This window comes from Microtus oregoni, unplaced genomic scaffold (assembly GCF_018167655.1).
Source record: "Microtus oregoni isolate MIOR12 unplaced genomic scaffold, Mior012 000001F_ref0000356, whole genome shotgun sequence".
NCBI classification, from domain to species: Eukaryota; Metazoa; Chordata; class Mammalia; order Rodentia; family Cricetidae; genus Microtus; species Microtus oregoni.
Genome location: NW_024543060.1, coordinates 56,631,965 through 56,651,743, shown reverse-complemented (window position 1 = coordinate 56,651,743; position 19,779 = coordinate 56,631,965). Strand labels below are relative to the sequence as shown.

The 19,779-nt window shown below is 42.6% G+C and overlaps 1 protein-coding gene across 1 annotated transcript in view; it reads left to right on the top strand.

The window, feature by feature from the left end:
• Irak3 (interleukin 1 receptor associated kinase 3) overlaps nucleotides 1–19,779 on the top strand; it is a 58,837-nt gene that overhangs the window by 2,194 nt on the left and 36,864 nt on the right. The window contains exon 2 of the mRNA XM_041673266.1: nucleotides 14,857–15,039. Within this exon, the coding sequence (XP_041529200.1) occupies nucleotides 14,857–15,039 (183 nt within the window). The remainder of the gene's footprint in view (nucleotides 1–14,856; nucleotides 15,040–19,779) is intronic.

The following is a 19,779-nucleotide window of genomic DNA, read 5'->3' as shown; positions in this document are numbered from 1 at the left end:
TTAACTGGCTTCTTTTCTCTCTCCTTCTCCCCACTTTCTCTATAGCATTAAACTTCAAATAGTCACGCCTCATACCCCCCTCCACCCACTGTGGCTCAGGTACTGTAGTCACTGCAAGCATTTCTATCCCTAAGGACACCAGGCTACAAATTGTGAGGTTACTTGCCCATGTCCATGAGTTTGGAAGTAGCAGAGGCAGGACTCGAGCTAGGGGCGTCTGTATCCAAGGTTTATGTTCACGCTGTTAACCACAAGCCACACTGCCCACCTCCACCTGCTGTTGTTATACTCTTCTCTCGTGCATCTCACAGACTCCTAAAAGGGAGCAAATCTGACTTGGAAAAAACCTTCACTGTGCTGTTCACACACACGGCTCTGTATTACACTTCACTGTGCTGTTCACACACACGGCTCTGTATTACACTTCAGTGTGCTGTTCACACACACGGCTCTGTGTTACACTTCAGTGTGCTGTTCACACACACGGCTCTGTGTTACACTTCAGTGTGCTGTTCACACACACAGTTCACTGTGCTGTTCATACACATGGCTCTGTGTTACACTTCAGTGTGCTGTTCACACACACAGTTCACTGTGCTGTTCACACACATGGCTCTGTGTTACACTTCAGTGTGCTCACACACACGGCTCTGTATTACACTTCAGTGTGCTGTTCACACACACGGCTCTGTGTTACACTTCAGTGTGCTGCTCACACACACAACTGTGTCACACTTCAGTGTGCTGCTCACACACACACAACTGTGTCACAGTTCAGTGTGCTGCTCATACACGGCTCTGTTTTGCCCTTGTGGAAATTAACAAAGATGGCCGACGCAAGGACAGACCAGGGATATCTAGACAGACGAAGGAGGACGCTGACGCTAGGTACATTTGGTTGAGACTTTAGGTGGGAAGATTTTAAATCAGAGATTTAAAAGGGAGGTTTTTTTTGTTTTTTGTTTTTTTTTAAAAATCTGATGGAATGGAGAAGGTAGCATGAATTGTAACAAGATTTGATTGTTCATATTTGTCTTTCTCCAGTTGATGGAGCAAATTCTAGGAAGGTGTGAGTTACTAATCAGATTTTGACAGTGGAGGGCCGATGACCACAGGCTCCCTGGACTCATTCCACAGGTCAGTTTGGAATGCTCTCTGGAGACAGCAGCTTGGTTTATGGGGTTTGACCTGGTGCATACTGCGGGCCAAAATCCGTCTCTGTATGGAGCATGGATGGTATGCCTTGGCATGCGATTCTAAAAATGTGTACTCCTTGATGTAGAGGTAACTGCCTGTTCAGGGAATGGTACTCTGGCCAGCTAGTGTGCCTTGTCCCCTACTAGTACAGTGAAGAGAGGGGAGAAAAGGAGGTGGGGGAAGTCCTGGAAGGGAAAACTAGATCTTTGCAACAGGGAGAGGGTTGGGGAGCTGAACCGTGGAGCTGCGCTGAGCTCTGAAAGGGTAGCTGAGTAAGTGCTTGAGTATGTGAAGTCTTGAGCTTGATTTGTAGCGTATATGCATTACACATGTACGTGCTTGCAGCACACACACACTCTCTCAGATGACCTGTGCCCTAAGCGAGCAAGAATCTGAAGCCACGAAGGACCCCAACTGCAGATACAAAGGAATCACAACAGTGACAGGAGAAACTGCTAGGCTGATGGTGATCCCCGATGACGGTGTTCACAGCTACCAAAGACAGTTGAGACACGAGCAGATCACATAGCCGTCCCTGTGTTGGGTAGATGTGTGGGGACCAAGGAGCCTGGTTGTTCGCAGGCTAGAATCACCATGCAAGACTTTGAACATACAAATGCTTAGGTCTGTCTCCTGGAGCAGCTGATTTGTTAAGCGTGGGTGGGAAGCATAAGGGCAAATCTGGAGGCACCGTCTGCTTCCAGCGCTACCACATACACCAAATTCCTCACACCACTTCTGTTAAGTATTGTTAGTAAAATTAGTATAATTCCGAGGTCATATCGGATTGTTGGTGGTAACTGCTTGCTTTGCAGATATAATGGCAGCATAATGGACATACAGAACCTCTGATGAGCATTCTTTCCATTACCATAAGTAATATTTAAAGTAAATAGTTTGGGACAATTCACACTGTCAAACCTCTCAACATTGTAAGATATACTGGGAAAACTCATGTTGTTGTTTTATAGATTCTATGCAATAGATGCTATTCAGTGTTCTTTCTCTCATAAGGGACTGGAGAGATGTCTCAGTGGTTGAGAGTGTGTGCTGCCTTCCAGAGGACCTGAGTTCTCTTCCTAGCACCCACGTCTGTGAGCTCACAACCACTTGTAAGGATTTGACAATGAAGCCCATTGTCTCTGTTTTCGCTGAATACCCACATTCACAGGTACATACCCCCTCAACATGCACACATAATTAGAACATCACAAAAAGTAAATCTCTTAAAAGTAAATAAATTATGCAAGTGAACAGTCATTTTTAAAATAAATAAGTCAGATAGCACATTAATCATGCATTTGAATAGCTAATGTATGCAGTAAGACCAGGGATACTAACAGCTACCATTTGGGAGTATCTGCTGGTGTCTGGCCCCGCGTTAAGTACTTTACATAGACTGTCTCCTGAACTGCTATAAAAATGTAGACCCTGTCCCCATTCCCATTTTATTGACAGGAAAATGGATTGCTAGAGACTCTAAGTGACTTGCCTCAAGTTCAGTTAATGCATGCAGACTAAGACTCTAATGAAATGATCAGGTCCCAGAGCTCATCTTTTCCTTTTATTTTCAAAATATTGAATGGTTTTACGTTTTAAAACAGTTTTAGGTTTGCAGCAAGAGCATAGAAGATGATTAAGTGTTCCCAGGTATACTCTGCATGTAAGTTTTACTCACAAAGTCTGGACCCACTATCTTCTATTATCAACCTTCCACGCTAGCGTGGTACCAGATTGACGCGTGATTCCTTGCCTGAGGTTTGTATTTTATTCATGCTTCCTCCACTTTTCACCTAGCCTCCCTTCTCTCTTCAGGATTCCACCCAAGTTCCCACACTACCATGTCGCTTTTGCTTCCATGTGCTCTCTGTCTCCTCCGAACTGCGACATCTCAGGCTTGGTTTTGATGACCTTGACAGTATTGAGGAGTGCTTTTTGCTCCTCAACTGGGATTTATCTTTCTCACTGTTAGACTGAGGTTGATTCTGGGGGAGATCACAGAGGCAATGGTTTAGCCGGGGTCCATACTTCTAATGTAAGTCACCCCTGTCCCATTTACCATGGGCTAAGGCCGTATCTGTTGGGTACCCACATGCTGACGTTTCTCTTGGTCCTCCTCCTTCCACATTGTCCTCTTCAGAAGGAGGCACTGTGTCCTTCCCTTACTTCAGGAACAGCCAATGAGCTTCCCGTCCTGAAGACAGACTGGCTTGACATGGACCACTGCATCCTTCCTCCCATCATGCAAGACTGACATTAGATCTCACTTCTCCTCTTAGCTACCAGCCCGTTTATCTCTTCTCCCTCAAAGGGGCTATTTATTCTATTAGTCCATTGCTCTGTCCTTTCTTGAACCTTCTCCATTTAGGCTTTCATCCCTCCCTGGTCCTGATGCTGAACCTCCCCAGTATGGCTCAATGCACTGGTTGGCCCCAAGACTTCATCTTACTTGACACACTGGATTGTCCTCTCTCCACAGAGCACTGTGTGTTTATAGAACTGTACTTGGGTCTTATTTCTTCCTTTTGTGACAAGTGGCTCTTTATCTCTTATGATGCCTCTGGGCTGTACCCATGGCCCATACCCACTACCTAGGAATTCTGTTCAGATGTCACTAATTGCCAAATTTCTAGGCTGGGTCTCTCTTAAACATGAGCATCACCTTTCTGTTTACCTACTTGACTGATGTCTTCAAATTCACATTCCTCAAATGTCTCTCCTCTACTCCCCGAAGTTTTCCCATTTTAATTAATAGCAAACTTATCTTTTATTTATTCAGGCCAAAAGATTAATATTTTGTGACTTCTCAGCTTTTTCTCCCCACAAACGACATCCTGTCTCTAAGCAATTGTTATTATGGACTTTGCCTTTTAGATCTATGTAATAATATAACCACGTAACACGGTGACCACAGCTATCGTCAACCAAACCAACATGAGAGTTTTATGTGGATTATGTAGCCGTCTTCTAGGTGAGATTTTCTCACCCTTCTTTTTAAAATGCCTTTGAAAAAGAGCAGTCAGTGGGCCTTTTACACATGAAATATCGCTGCTTCATTCATAACCCTGAGATAGCGTCCCATCTCGCCGCTAGTAGGCATGGAGCACCCACATAACTCTTCTCCCTCCTCTCTTTCTATGTTGACTTTCTGTTTCTTGGGCTTACAGGACAGTTGTTCTGCAGACAACTTTGTGGCCTCCCTCTTCACCCACTCTATGCTTTGGCATGCCTTGAAAGTACCTATAAAATTGATAACTCGGTGGGGCAGTCATGGCCCTGAGGCAGAGGTGGTCAGATCTCTGAGTCTGAGGCTAGCCTGGACTACAGAGCAAGTTGCAGGACAGCCAGGGCTACACAGAGAAACCCTGTAAATTGTTACCCTCCTTATGCTCCTTATCTCTCATCTTTCACATTCAGCTACACCACTTCCCCATTTTAACCTTCCATATTTAATATTGTTTATTGTCCATCTAGAAATATGCTTCCTACTGATGGTTATTCTTGACTGTCAACTTGATTGACTGGGAAGGTGCCTAGGAGATTGGAAGAGCATCTTCTGGAGCACCGAGAGTGTTTCTAGAGAGGGTTGACCACGAGAGGGAGGTTGCACTGAGAGTAGGCAGCACCATCCCCAGCCTGGGCCTGGGTGGGATGAAAAAGGTGGAGTGGCCCTAGTGCAGATATCCCCACTTGCTCTGCTTCTTGGCACCCCTAAACTGAGCTGCTAGGCTTCTCCGTATTCTACCACAGTGCTTCTCAACCCTCCTAGTGCTGAAGCCCTTTAACACAGTTCCTCATGCTGTGCTGACCCCAACCATAAGACTGTTTTTGTTGCTACTTCATGACTGTGATTTTGCTAGTTATGAATGTACTGTAAATATCTGTGTTTTCCGGTGGTCTTAGGCCGCAAAGGGGTCATGACTCACAGGTTGAGAACCACTGTCCTGCCATAGTGGACTGAAACCTCTGAGCCTGTGAGCCAAAAATGTTTTCTCTCCTTATGCAGCCCTTTGTCGAAAGGAACCTTGCCACGTCTAACCGACCCACCTCATGAAGGAAGCTATTCGGGTTTTATTGTTTGTTGTTCTTGTTTCTGATCTGCCTGTTTCACACTGATTCCTTAGCATCTAAAACTAGAGATGGAACAGAGCCACCGTTTACACCGTGAATCAGTTAATGAGTAGTCAACTGAGACTTTTTTTAGACATCCAAAACTAGGCATAATGTTTAATGAAGACTACACTAGTAAGGTGCTGTAGTAACTGCCTGTAAAGATTTTCTGATTTTATAAAGAGCAAACTTATATAAATGCCCCAAGGAAGACTCCCGTGGGAGAGAGACGTGGGGAAACAGTATTGGTCATTTTCAGTGAATAACATTACACAGGCTTTGTTGTTTTTAAGACAAGATCTCACTGTGTCGTTCTAGTTACACTGGAACTTGCTACAAAGACCAGGCTAGCCTCAAACTCAAAAGGATCCACCTGCTTCTGCTTCCAAGTGCTAAGATTAAAGGCATGTGCCACCTCACCTGGCCGAAAGCTGCCTGGCCTCTAAGTTTAGGGCTGAAGTGCTGGTGTCGGGATCAACCTGTTCTCATGCCAAAGCCCAAACGCTGTAAACTTCCAGTCATTCTCTGTGTCCGGGAAAACGTGTTCACTGGGGGACATTTGAGAGACTGTCACAGTTTCCCCCCCCCCCTTGCCCTCGTTATGTTATAGAAATCCTCCTCAAGTATGGAATAAGGGGTTCACGTGTGCCTAAGTTTAGATAAGTATTATTTCTTGCAAAATTGGCTCACTCATGGTGTTACTGCTGTCTGGTATGAGGAATACACAGGCAACTTACACACTTTAATCTTGTTTTATTGCTTTGGAATTTTAAAATATCCTTCCTCATAAAGGATTTGCTATTGTTCTTGCTTGCTGAAACCAAACCTATTTCTTTGTGTGTTTTGTAGAAAAACAGAGAATAAGCTTAGCTTTCCCATTATGTCACCCAGAAACAAACAGTACGAATACTGCCTTAACTTCCTAGGGCTTTGGCACGTGGTCACATGCAAATACAGAGATTGCAAACTGGGGAGTGTTGCGTTATTCTGAAAATCCCCCTCCAGAGATATATTTGCATATGGAGACAAGATTTCTGTCACTGAATTCCCCAGTGGTTAGCACTATCTAGACATTTGACCTGTTCAAAACAGCCTGCAAAAACTTCTGAGCATCTAGCGATACTGTCTGATTGTTACCTTCAGGTCAACAGATTTCTCAACTTCTCAGGTCTCCTTATTTTTCGATTTCTATTGTGACAAGGTATCTTTTAGTAAGATTTGCCTTCCAAAACAATGTTTTTCTACAACTACAGCCCACTTTTCTTACTTTATCTTTCTATTTTAAAATGCTCTTTAACAATACAGTTAATTATTGGGAACTTTGCTCTTTGATTTATGAAGAAATAAAGCCCTATATTCTGGAAGAGAGAAAAGTAAGGAAAGTACTAGTGGAAACTAAGAATATGAACTGTAGCTAACTGGCCAAGAATTTACATTCCTGTTGCACCAAATTGAAGTTATTGTTTTATAGAATTTTGTGGTTGCAGATAATTAGTCTTTCTTTAGTGGTATTTCTATTCAAAATGCCTTATCCTTAGGGAAAATCCACTAAGGATATACAATGAATCACCAGTAGGAGAAAGAGAAAACATAGTCAATTTCCAGTCCTGGAAGCCACGCACGCACGCAGGCAGTACCAATTCTAAGTGACTATTGGTGAGTCTCTTTCCAAGTTCTGCAGAAAAACCCCCTCACCTAATCTAGCTTTCCTTATACTCTCTTGTGCAGATCTGTGTTAGGTAGCTAACGCAGCCAGCGCACTCGATGCCTGTCCACTCACACCCCAGCTGGATCTCAGAAGTGGGGTTAACGCCGGGCTTCTCTTCTTCATAGTCTCTGGGGCACGTGGCAGTAGCGGACAGCACAGTTATGTCCTGCTGCTCTTTGAAAAGGGAAATCCAGCAGTTGAAAAAAAGAAAAAAGAAAAGAGGAAGGAGAATGAGGAATGGAATGTGGGACAGCTGACATCTCTGGGCTTTGGAAAGTTGATTGATTTCCTTAATCATCGCGAGTGGTTCCTTTGCTACTTGTGAGAACTACGAGCATTAAAACAACGCGTAGTCTCTGTACGTAAACTCTCTCCACCGGAGAGGCCGCCTGTAAAGCTGAAGCTACCAACTTTGTGCTCCCTTTAGAAGTGTGAGTCCGTCTCCTAGCTGGTGGGATGAACTCTCAAGTTCTTGTATTAGAATCACCCGCTGCTGCCCCTCGTGGGGCCAGCCTCGGGTTGCCCGTGTCATGAATGGTAACAACTTGTGCTGGTCCTCAGGGTCTCTGTGTGTCATGTGGCAAATGCGAATCGATCATCGGTGCTGGGTGTGTGACATATGAAGACAAGACGGATTTTCCTGGGCGGCTTCTCTTGAACATGAACCTGCATTTGTTTGTTTTTTGTTTTTGTTTTCTGAGACAGGGGTAGCTCTGGCTGTCCTGGAACTCTCTCTGTAGACCAGGCTGGCCTCGAACCCACGGAAACCCGCCTGCCTTCTGAGTGCTGGAATTAAAGGCGTGTGCCACCACGCCTGGTGCAACCTCCGTTTTAAGGGTTGCCTTTTCTTTACGATACTCTCCTTCTAAGGGTTGCCTTTTCTTTACTCTACGATACCCTCCTTCTTTGTAAAACGAGTTTCCATCCCATCCCATACACCTTTCCTTCTCCGTCAGTCCCAGCAAACCTTGCCCTAGCTGCCCTGTTTCCAGGCTGGCTCAAGCCTGACATTCCCCATCTTCCCTCTCAGCCCCCAGGAAATCATGTGTGTAAGGCTTATCCCAAAGTTCCGAAGTTCAAAAGAACCAGCCTTATTTATTTAACAAATGCCAAAGCTGTCATGTGTTATAGAGATAATATTATTAATCTGTGTGGTGCATTTCGCCCAATACCCTGAAAATAGTAATAATTAGAAAATGTACTTTCTACTAGAAGAGAGCTAAACTTTTCTACTGGAGAAAAAGCCCTGTGACACCGAGTGTTCTTTCTTCGGAGTGTGAAGAAAGATTAGAAATTGTGGGCTTTGGGGGTTTTGTTTTTTCTTTTTCAGTGCTAGGGACTTATCCCAGGGTCTTGGGTATGTCATACCAATGCTCTACCACTGACCTACAGCTTCAACTTCAAAAGACTAGGGGGATTTGAGTCAGTGTTCATTATTGTTAATATTTAGGCATCTGCACTGGCCTGCCCTTGGGGTCCTGACAGGATGCTTTCTCAGCTACAGCCACTAAGAGCACCTCCCGTGCACATTTGCTATCTTCTCTCTTAAAAGGTGGTTCTTGCCCACCCGGTCTCATTCTCTATCTTTCTGCCTCCCTCCCTCCCTCCCTCCCTCCCTCCCTCCCTCCCTCCCTCCCTCCCTTACTCCTCTCTCTCTCTCTCTCTCTCTCTCTCTCACACACACACACACACCCCTCTTTTCTGCCATTCCTGTCCCCAGAGACCTGTCTCCCTCATCCCCTCCCCCCTTTTCCCATTCTCTTTCTCACAAGAAAAAAAAAAACCCTCCACGTGAGCATTGTCGCAAGGTGTCTTTTTTTCACGTGCGCCACTTTTTAAATAAATTACAACATTGGGGGAAAGGGAAATTATTCGCAGTCTTCCACGCACGTCTCCAGAGGCTAATAGCACAGTCACCACTAAACACTCCTGGTCCTGTGTGAACCCAAGTGCGCACAGCCGTGCTCTATTTTGATTGGAGACTTTTCTCCCTGCAAGGCAGAATAGTCTGTAGAGTTCACAGTGAGTTGTCATATTTTCAGATGGAAACGTCCCAGGACAGAAACCCCTAGCCAAGACCTGTTTAAGCCCTAACCACCATTTAGAAATATTAACGGCTTTAACCTTGTATCAGGGCTCCAGAAACTCCGTGTAGAGATTCATTCTTGGTGACCCCATTTTTATTCAGGAACCTGTCTCCATGCCCTGTTCCTCCTTGTTGCCTGAAGTTACTATAATAAGTTGCACAATGAAAACGTGAAGGAATATTTAAAGGACAGTAGTTTGCTCTTAAGAGCTTGTAAAAGTAGTCAAATAAAGTATTTAGGAAACAATATACGTTAACCAAAAAGACAAATTAGTTTGAGAAAGAGATAAATCATCCATCAACTTCTTTATGCAAGATAACTTTGGATTTGTGTGTAAAGTACATAGTCTTCTCATATACTTTACATAGTTTTTAGAGTATGAATAATATGTAACTCAACACAAATAAGTAGATAATCACATTATATCATTTAGGGAAAGTAATAAAAACACACTGTGCATGTTTTAATAGTGAATTTTTGTTGTAGGATTAGGGATCAAACCCAGGGCTTTTGCAAAGTAAGTTAACACTTCTACTGGCGTATATTCCCAACTCCTGATATAATTATTTTTTTTATTTGAGAATTTAATAATGCATATTATGTGTTTTCTTTTTATTAAATCCCTCCTAATTTCCTCCTTTCTAATTTCACCCTTATTCCTCAATTCCCTCCCAACTTCATGTGGGTTTATTTTTAAACCCAGTGAGTTCCCTTACTGCTGCCATTGTATAAGTGGGTGAAGAGCCACCTACTGGTGGTTTCTTAGGGCCGCATCCTTCTCAGGATCCATCAGTTTCCCATAACTCTTCAGCTATGTGAGCTCCGCACTTGTCCATGCTGGGGTTTTGTCTGGCTTGATCTTATATAAGTCTTAAGCATGCAGCCACAGCTGCTCTGAATTCTTAAGTTCAAATGCCTCGCTGTGTCCGGAAAATACTGTTTCACCATAGTTATTCATTATGTGTGATTCTTACCGTCTTCCTACCCCCTCTTCTGCGAAGAGCCCTAAGCCTTGAAAGAAGGGGGTTCACATGATATTAATAGACATTAATAGACACTTGGGGCTGAACAATTTCATAGTCTCTTATTCTCTGCAGGTTGACCAGTTGTGGTTTCTGTGTTAATCAGCATCTAGTGCACAAAGAAACCTTTCTGGTGGGGGCTGAGAGACATAATAATCTAAGGCTATACAGATAAGAACTTACAAGATAAGAACTATATAGATAAGAATTTATCATTATGTTCATTTAACAGAATAATAATAGCAGCCGGGCGGTGGTGGCGCACGCCTTTAATCCCAGCACTCGGGAGGCAGAGGCAGGTGGATCTCTGCGAGTTCGAGACCAGCCTGGTCTACAAGAATTAGCTCCAGGACAGGCTCCAAAGCTACAGAGAAACCCTGTCTCGAAAAACCAAATAATAATAATAATAATAATAATAATAATAGCATTAGGTTCTTCCCTATGGTCTATGGCTTACCCAGCCATGGGGTTCTTGGCCTGTTAGTGGTACAAGACATGAGCTCTGTCTTGTGGAGTGAATGTTAAATCCAACCAGAGACAGATTCTTTACCCTCCCACCACCATTCTTGTCACTCTTGATGCAGTAGACATGTCTTGTCACACTTGCTACTGTAGGTTACGAAGCTCCCAGCTGGGCAAGACTGCTGGCTGCTAGTCTGGTAGCATGCCTAGCACCTTCTAGCACTGTGAAAGCTAGTTTGTAGAAATGAAGCTTCCAGAAAAGCACCAGCTTAGGTCTTTTTAATGTTCTATGACTCAAGTATGGGATATATCAGCAACAGAGTCTTGCCAATGAAGTTATTGACATAGTTTTTTAAAAATATTTTTGTGGGGAAGAGACAGAAATTTTTAATAAATAAATAAATTTTAAAAATAAAGGAAAAAAATATTTTTGTGTTTACTTAGTTGCATTCCTGGGGATGAGGCTCACAGATAGGAAGTCAACTGCATATTAAAATAGTATTGCAGCCTCTTGCCAAGAGTTTAGCCTTTAAGGCCTCTTTGTTTTTTGTAGTGGTCATACACCTGAAACACGTATTTGGTATCTGTGTAGTTTCATTCTTTTCGTAAGACACTATCCCTTGAAAGACTTGAGGAATACAAACATTTTCTGTGAAAGCCGAGAGAAGAAAGGGGAAGACACTTCAGCTCAGTGACGTCAGCTATCGGGTTGTGTATGTTTTCTCCTTGCAGACTATATATGCCTCCAAACTGAACGTCTCCATCACCTGCTCACTTACTATGTGACGACAAAGCTGCCCCCACCTTTCACTCTGTTTAGAAACAAAATGTCACTTAAACGACAGAAAATTCCAGGTGCAATTCTGTGTGCGTTCGTCAGGATAGACGAAGCTATTCTGCAGTAGCAATTGCTACCGAAACCTCAATGGCTTGACATAGCATAACTGCTTCGTCCTCCTGAAAAGAGCACGGAGGGGCCATGGCGTGATCCAGCGTGCCAAGCCGTGTTGACTCTGAGTCACCCCATGTTGACATGTGCTTGTATCATACCATCACTGGGATACAATCCTTGTGACTTGTACGCTGGGTCTCCAGCATCTTGGTAAAATTGACATCTGGATGTCCAAGGCAGTAGAATTTGCCCTTTAACCATGGAGTAGAGAATTGGGAATGTTGGTTGAGTAGTGTTGATACCTACGAAGTCAATTTTGACTCGAAGAACAGGGAGGCATTGTGGTTTTGCGTTACCTCTTTCAACTTTATGGTTTTACTGAGAATATTAAGATTATAAAGCTGAAGTCAACTTTATGTTCTGGCCTAGCCTTATACAACTGGAATGTGGGGGCAGAGGATGACGCATTAAAGTAGAAACACCTGTCTTTTTAATATGATTTCAAACACTATAAATGAAAAAACAACCCCCTAAGAATTTAACAGATCTGAGATTCTGAAGCCAGTTTTAAACAGAAGAAAGACTCATACAGTTTACCGTTCTTGTCAAACCTGAGCCCCGTTATCCTTTTGAAGAATATCAGCAGCAGGCAGCAGAATCTTTCAGTGGCATTCCCGTGGTTCCTGCTGGAGGGTTTAGTCCATTTATTTATTTGAGCGTGGCAGAAGGAAGATGTGCTGAGCTCTAACAGCCAGGCATGGGAGTGTATCAGGATTTCCACTAGTATTCTCGGGCGCGAATTGACTTATATACAGGACCCTACCGTTTACAGTCTTTCGTGGAGGGAAAGGCGTGGTGGGACGGTACCATGACCATCCATGACCCCAAATACACTGCTTACATTAGAGCTCAGTAGGACCGCTACTCTGGGGTGTTACCACAGGACCAAGTACATTTTCAGTCTGTCATTGCCTTCTCTCTTCTTTCCTTTGCTTTATAGTGCACATTAACATTTTGGAGTTGTGTAGTGAGATGATACAAATTTTCATTTGATAAATCCTGTTAACTCAGGCACCATAAAAATCTTATATAACATTGGTACCGCTTTCAGGGGATTATACAGGACTCTAAACAATGTCCTGTTTAGTGCAGTGGAAAGCCTAGCACCCCACTGACACTATTCCCTGGTCCTTCCCTGTTGTAGGAGGCAGCTTGTGCATTTCCTGGCCACCCAAACTCCTGAAATAATAACACAGAAACTATATTATTTAAAACACTGCTTGGCCAATGACTCTAGCGTATTTCTAGCAAACTCTTACATATTGAATTAACCCATTTCTATTATTTTATTTTATCATGGGGCTTGTGGCCTACCAGCAAGGTTCCAGCTTGTGGCTTGTGTCTTTCTCCTTTGGTGGCTCCATGGCAGCTCCCGACTCTGCCTTCTTCCTCCCAGCATTCACTTTAGTTTTCCCTGCCTAGCTCTTTTCTGCCCTGCTATAAGTCCAAAGCAGTGTCTTTGTTCACTAAGCAATAAAAGCAACACATAGACAGAAGGACCTCCCACACCACCACCCAGCTATCAGCTTTTCGTTACTCAAAAATGTTCAACACCAAGACATTACAGAACAAATATTTAAAAAACCATTGGATAAGAATAAGTATAATGTATTACAAATGAGTAATAGCCACAAAAAAAGAGGCAAGGAAGAAAAGAATTAACCTAAGTGCTTGCTAAACAATGCCTTAACTGGAGGCTCCTAGGCCTGGGGCAGTAAGAACCATTGTACTTCAATTCAGTTCTTGTGTTTCTCACAAGGGTGGCTCAGCAATTCTGAGCGTACTTGATGCTTACAGTAGGATGAAGCAAATAGAAATGTTGTCAGTGACAAGGGCAAAGCTTCTCACTGTTCAAGAAGAATAAAGTTACAAATGAGGAACAACATGCAACCTGCAACGCTAGATCCAATCCAGGGGCACTAGAATAGACTCTTGGTTTTTGATGTGCACCATACAGGTTGAGAAATACAGACCCTAGATCAGCGCACATGAAGGCATTCCCAGCTGTGCTTGCTTTGGGAGTCTGTCAGTGATGAAGCCTGCGTTCTATCTGGCAACTAGATCTTAGCTTTGGAAAACCATTTCTGGTACAGAAACTACAGCTCTTCAAGCAAGTGATTAATTGCAGCCTTGTAGAAGAGGGAAAAAAGACAAATGAACCAGGAGCACAGTGTAGAGCCAGGAAATTAAGAAGTGCTATATATATATTTTTTTTTCAAAAGACAAGAGCCCACCTAGATGGACACAGCAAAATAACAATATTAGATTTTACCCTTTGGAATAAAATAACCTTAAGTCCATAATGATAGACTCTAAAAGTTGAATGAATAAATAAATAAGAGTGCATATTCTTACTACAGAAAAATACTGTTAATAAATACACAAGGAAAAAATCATTATTAAGCAAATATATCATAGTAGTAATAGTGATAAACAAAATCCATTGAGTGGTGCAAAATAAATCCAAGCAGAAGAAGGAGGGTTCCAGAATCTCCAAGTGTCTTCCCCATTGTAGTTAAAAGGATAACTTGTAGTAGAGAGAGCTTGCAGACAGCACTGCTGCAAAGCCCTGCAGATAAGCACACATGGCCATCAGACATTTGCACTGCAGATAAGCACACATGGCCATCAGGCATTTGCACTGCAGATAAGCACACATGGCCATCAGACATTTGCACTGCAGATAAGCACACATGGCCATCAGACATTTGCACTGCAGATAAGCACACATGGCCATCAGACATTTGCACTGCAGATAAGCACACATGGCCATCAGACATTTGCACTGCAGATAAGCACACAGGGCCATCAGACATTTGCACTGCAGATAAGCACACATGGCCATCAGACATTTGCACTGCAGATAAGCACACATGGCCATCAGACATTTGCACTGCAGATAAGCACACATGGCCATCAGACATTTGCACCAAATCGCTGGACACTGCACACTGAGGACACACTGTTGTCCACCGACTGGAAAGATGAAGGGCCAGAGGATAGAGCAGACTCAGAGACGAGCAAATGCAATGCAGAAAGCCTTGGATAGGAGAGAAGACGGATCCACCAGGGAGACAGCTGAGGGAACTAGAGGAAGGCTAAGGTTCTATTGCATCTCTTTCTGACATTTGTCCTGGTTAGTAATGTGACTATGGATGGAAGGGCAGGGTTTCTAAGAAATTAGCTCAAAATAAAAGAGCTTACAATGAGGTTACAATTCAAATGATGTAAAATATGGAAGGTGACAAGACCAGTCCCAAGTATCTGAATGAAGGCAAGCTAGCTATTCTTCTCTTTTTCCTCTTGCATTTTCCATAGCGGAGCGACTTTCAAACAGCTGGCTGGATGTTCGTCACATTGAAAAATACGTAGACCAAGGTAAAAGTGGAACAAGAGAATTGCTGTGGTCCTGGGCACAGAAAAACAAGACCATCGGTGACCTTTTACAGATTCTCCAGGAGATGGGGCATCAACGAGCTATCCATTTAATCACGAACTATGGTGAGTGTGTTCTCAGACTGTGGCTCTTTATTCGTCCTATGGGACTTGTCATTTCTGACTCAGACAGAGGCCTGTCTTGCTGTGGCTTGTGAACTTGACACTTTGTTTCCTCATTGTTTAACAGTACAAAACATTCCTTGCTACAGTTTTTGCCTTTGTTTTTGAGACAGGAACTCGCTATATAACCTTGACTGACCTGGAACTTGATATGTAGACCAGGCTGGCATTGAACCCAGAGATCCGCCTGCTTCTCCCTCCTGAAGGCTGGCATTAAAGATTGAGCGGCTTTCCTAGCAACTGTAGGATTTTAACTTTTCATTTAGCAACTAATTGCTTCTTGTCTAAAGCTCAGAAGAATCAAAATATTTAAATTAAAATATATAATGTAATTTTTCATTTCTTTTTATTATTAAAAATCAGCAACAACATTGGCTTTCCCAGCTATAGACAGTTATATAATTCGGTCCTCTCTGAATGTAAATGGTGACTCCAGAATAAAGTTGTAATTCTCTATTACAGTCCATATGCCAGGGCTTTAATCATGCCGTACTTATCTGCCATTCACTCTAGTTTGTCCTGTCGTTTCTTTTCATTCATGCTGCATGCACACGGCAGCACCAGTGTGGCGCTCAGAGGCTAACTTTGAGGGGTTGTTTCTGTTGTCTCTTCTGCGTATTTCTGGCTAGCTATTATGTAAGCTTTAGAAGGGCTGCTCACTGACTTAGGAGGCAGAGTTCTTACCGAAGTCTCTGCCTATTGCTCTCAAGGCCAGGCTGTGCAGCTAAACGGATGATCGCTTTTTGCTAACCTTTAACCCTTCTTTTCTTCTGGGCGGGATACTTTTATTTTTACGGTGTGTTTTACCTTTCCTATTCAGACCTCTACGCACCACTTAGATTTGTTGTTTTTTTTTTTGATAGTATAAATATTTATTTCAGTTTCTTATCCTAAGTTAGTTGATGAACTATGCAACCTCCCTTTTATGAAAATACCAGGTCAGTTCTCTAGGTTGATGAGCCTAGGGGTACATGGCCTAGGTGAAGCAGAAAGAGCTGGACGGACCACTGTTGCTATGTCTGGGCTCCGGTCTGCCACTCGAATGCAGTAAATTGGTACTTTTCTAGGGTGGTGACCCTGGTACGTGCCAGTGTGAACTTGTTTTCTAAGACAAAACAGTTCTGGTAAGGAGCTGGTCACTCTGTAGGGTGCACCACTTAGATTTGTTTTTTTTTATTATTATTTATTTATTTATTAAGGATTTCTGCCTCCTCCCCGCACCCACTTCCCATTTCCCTCCCCCTCCCCCATCTTAGATTTGAATTGTCTTAGGACTCTCAGTGAGAAAGGCCAGTTCCTTCCCAGGGACTATTCTGCAAGTCAGAATTCTGTCACTAGGTGGCAACATTACCATTATAAAACAATTCATTAGAGCTTACCACATAACCAACCTGTCCAAAGAACCTAGTGTTTATTGTCATATTTCCAGCATGCAGGTATGAACACACAGATTTTTGCATTTATAGTTTAAGGACCAGTTTGGTTTTCCCCCCCTAGTTTTGCTTTGTGTATATGTGTGTGTGTGTGTATGTGTGCGTGTGTGTGTGCATGTGTGTACAGAGATCAGTGGGCAACCTAGGGTGTCGTTTGTCAGGAGTCATTCTTTTGTTTTTCAAGACAAGATCTCTCATCCGTCTGGAGCCCACTGATCAGGCAAGACTGGATGGTTAGCACGCTCCAGGGATCTGTCTGTCTGCCTCAGCAATGCTGGGGCTTATACGCATGCCTGTGCCTGACTGTTTGTTTTTTGTTTGTTTGTTTGTTTTTGGTTGTTTGGGGTTTTCTTTTTTTTAAGTGTTTTTATTGATCTATATTTTTTTCTGCTCCCCTTCCTTCTTCTCCCTCCCTTTCTATCCTTTCTATGATCCCCAGGCTCCCAATTTACTCAGATCTTGTCTTTTTCTACTTCCCATGTAGATTAGATCCACTTATATTTCTCTTAGGGTCCTCATTGTTGTCTAGGTTCGCTGGGGTTATAAACTATAGGCTGGCTTTTCTTTGCTTTGTGTCTAAAAGCCACTTATGAGTGAGTACATATTATATTTGTCTCACTTAATATGGTGTTGAGAGTTCTCTGTTTAGGTCTGTACTCCATTTTTTTTTATTGGATTATTTCTTCCTTTGATGATCAATTTCTTGAATTCTTTGTGTATTTTGGAAATCAGCCCTCTGTCTGATGTGGGGTTGGTGAAGATCTTTTCCCCTTCTGTAGGCTCCCTTTGTGTCTTGTTGACCGTGTCTTTTGCTTTACAGAAGCTTTCAGTTTCAGGAAGTCCTGTGTATTTATTGTCTCTTTCAGTGTCTGTGCTACTGGGGTTATATTTAAGAAGTGGTCTCCTGTGCCAATGCATTCAAGTGTACTTCCCACTTTCTCTTCTGTGAGGTTCAGTGTGGTTGGTTTTATGTTGAGGTCTTTGTATGGCTTCTGGGGATTGAACTCAGATCCTTACACTTGTATAGAAAGCACTTTTCCAGCTGAGCTAGCTCCCCAAATCAGTGCTTTCTTGTTTTCATTTTTAAGGGGCTTTGATACACAACACACAGCTTTCTACTGGCTTCTTAGAGGAACTATTCTATTCTATTCTATTTATTTATTTATTTATTTATTTATTGAGACAGGGTTTCTCTGTAGCTTTGGAGCCTGCCCTGGAACTAGCTCTTGTAGACCAGGAACTCACAGAGATCCGCCTGCCTCTGCCTCCCAAGTGCTGGGATTAAAGGCGTGTGCCACCACCGTCCGGCTCTAGAGGAACTATTTTAAAGCTGTCATTTCCTGACAAGGAAATCTTATCTTTGCTTTCTTTAATAACAAAAGAATGACAAATTTTAACACGTTTATAGCTCCCAGACTTGAAATGTTGCATGTGGCAATACCTGATTCGGGGTGTATGCTAGCTCTTTACCTTGTCTGCTTCCTCTGTCTAGAATTCTTGATGTAGTAATGAGCAGATGTGGCCAGATCAAGCAGCCACCCTCTTCTTGACCTTAAGGGGAAAACATCCTGTCTTTTACCATTAATTAATTATGACATTAACTATGTTTTTCCCCATAGATACCTTATATCAGATCGAGGAAGTTATCTTCTGTTTCAAGGGTTTTTAATTTTGTATTATCATGACAGGGCATTGGAATTTGTCGATTTATTTTTCACAGTCTTGGGGTGAACATATACTGTTGCATCCTCGATTCTGTTGAGTTGTGTTGTATTAGCTGATTTTCAGTTTTAAGCAAATCTTGGATTTCTAGGATAAATCCAGCTCAGTTGTGACATGTGATACATTACATATTTGTAGACTTGGTTTGTTGGTGTCTTGTTGAGGATTTTTGCATCTGTATTCATAAGAGTAGGTGGTCTGCACTTTGCTGTGTTTGCCTGGCATTGGCATCAGTGTTGAGCCCAGTGAATGACCTGGGAGTTCTTCTGTCGTCTTCTGCATTTGAGGAGTCTGTACAGGGTTTGTGTTACACCGTGTGTGGCTGGAAGACTTAATCAATGCCCAGTCCTTTCTCTGTTGGAAGTTAGAAAACACTAACTCAATTACTTTTTAAGTTATTATAGGTCCACTTAGATTATCTTTTGAATTAATTTTAGTAGATATTTAGTAGATTTAGTAGATATGATCTATTCATATCATCTAATTTCTTGTGTATTTTATTTTCTTGATATAATATTCTTTTATAACAGTGATGATTCAGTGAAATCATAAAATCAGTAATGATTGCTCCTCTTTTGTTCTTAATTTTAGTAATTTGAGTCTTTCTCCTCTCTTCCCTCCTTCCTTCCTTTCTTCCTTTATTCCTTCTCCTCCCTCCTCCCTTCTTCCTTCTTTTCTTCCCTCCCTTTCTGTTTCCCTCCCTCTTTCCCTTCTTCCTTTCCCCATTCCTTTTATCCTTCTCTCTGTCCCTCTTTCCATCCCTCCCTTCTCCCTATCTCTTCCCTCTCTCCGTTCCTCCCTCCCGCCTTCACTACCTTTTTAATTCTTTCTAAACTACTGTCAATTTTGATGATTTTTTTTCAAAGAGCTGTCCTTGCTTTCTGTGAATCTCTCTTTTGGAAAGTCTTCTGCTTCCACTCGGACCTGAATTCTTTTCATTTGCTTTTGTCTACGTTGCCATTTTTAATAGTTACTTACAATGAAAATACGCCACCAGTTTGAGGGATTTTTCCTCCGTAAGGTAGAAACTTACAGTTACAGGTTTTCCTCTAACCTCTACCTTAGGTTTGGTTACTTTAAAATTTTTTGATTCATCTCAAAGTATTTCCTGCGAGACTGACGCGCTGCGTGCTGCACTAAAAAGGCACATTCAAGGTGTTTTCTAACTTACTTTCTACCGTTGCCTTTGACATTCCTGTTTCTGTAGGTTTTCTGAGTTTCCCTTTATAGCCGGTTTCAACTTTCATTTCCCAGAGGTCAGAAAATATACTTTGTATGATTCAAACCTTCTAGATCTATTGAGGCTCATTTTATTGCCCAACATATGGTCTGTTTTGGAAAATATTTGGTGTCTTCTGAAGGAGGATGTGTGAGTTTGTGTTTGGAAAAAAGTTCTATAGATATTGAGTATCTGAAAAATTAATTGATGGACAGCCGGGCAGTGGTGGTGCACGCCTTTAATCCCAGAACTCGGGAGGCAGAGGCAGATGGATCTCTGTGAGTTTGAGACCAGCCTGGTCTACAAGAG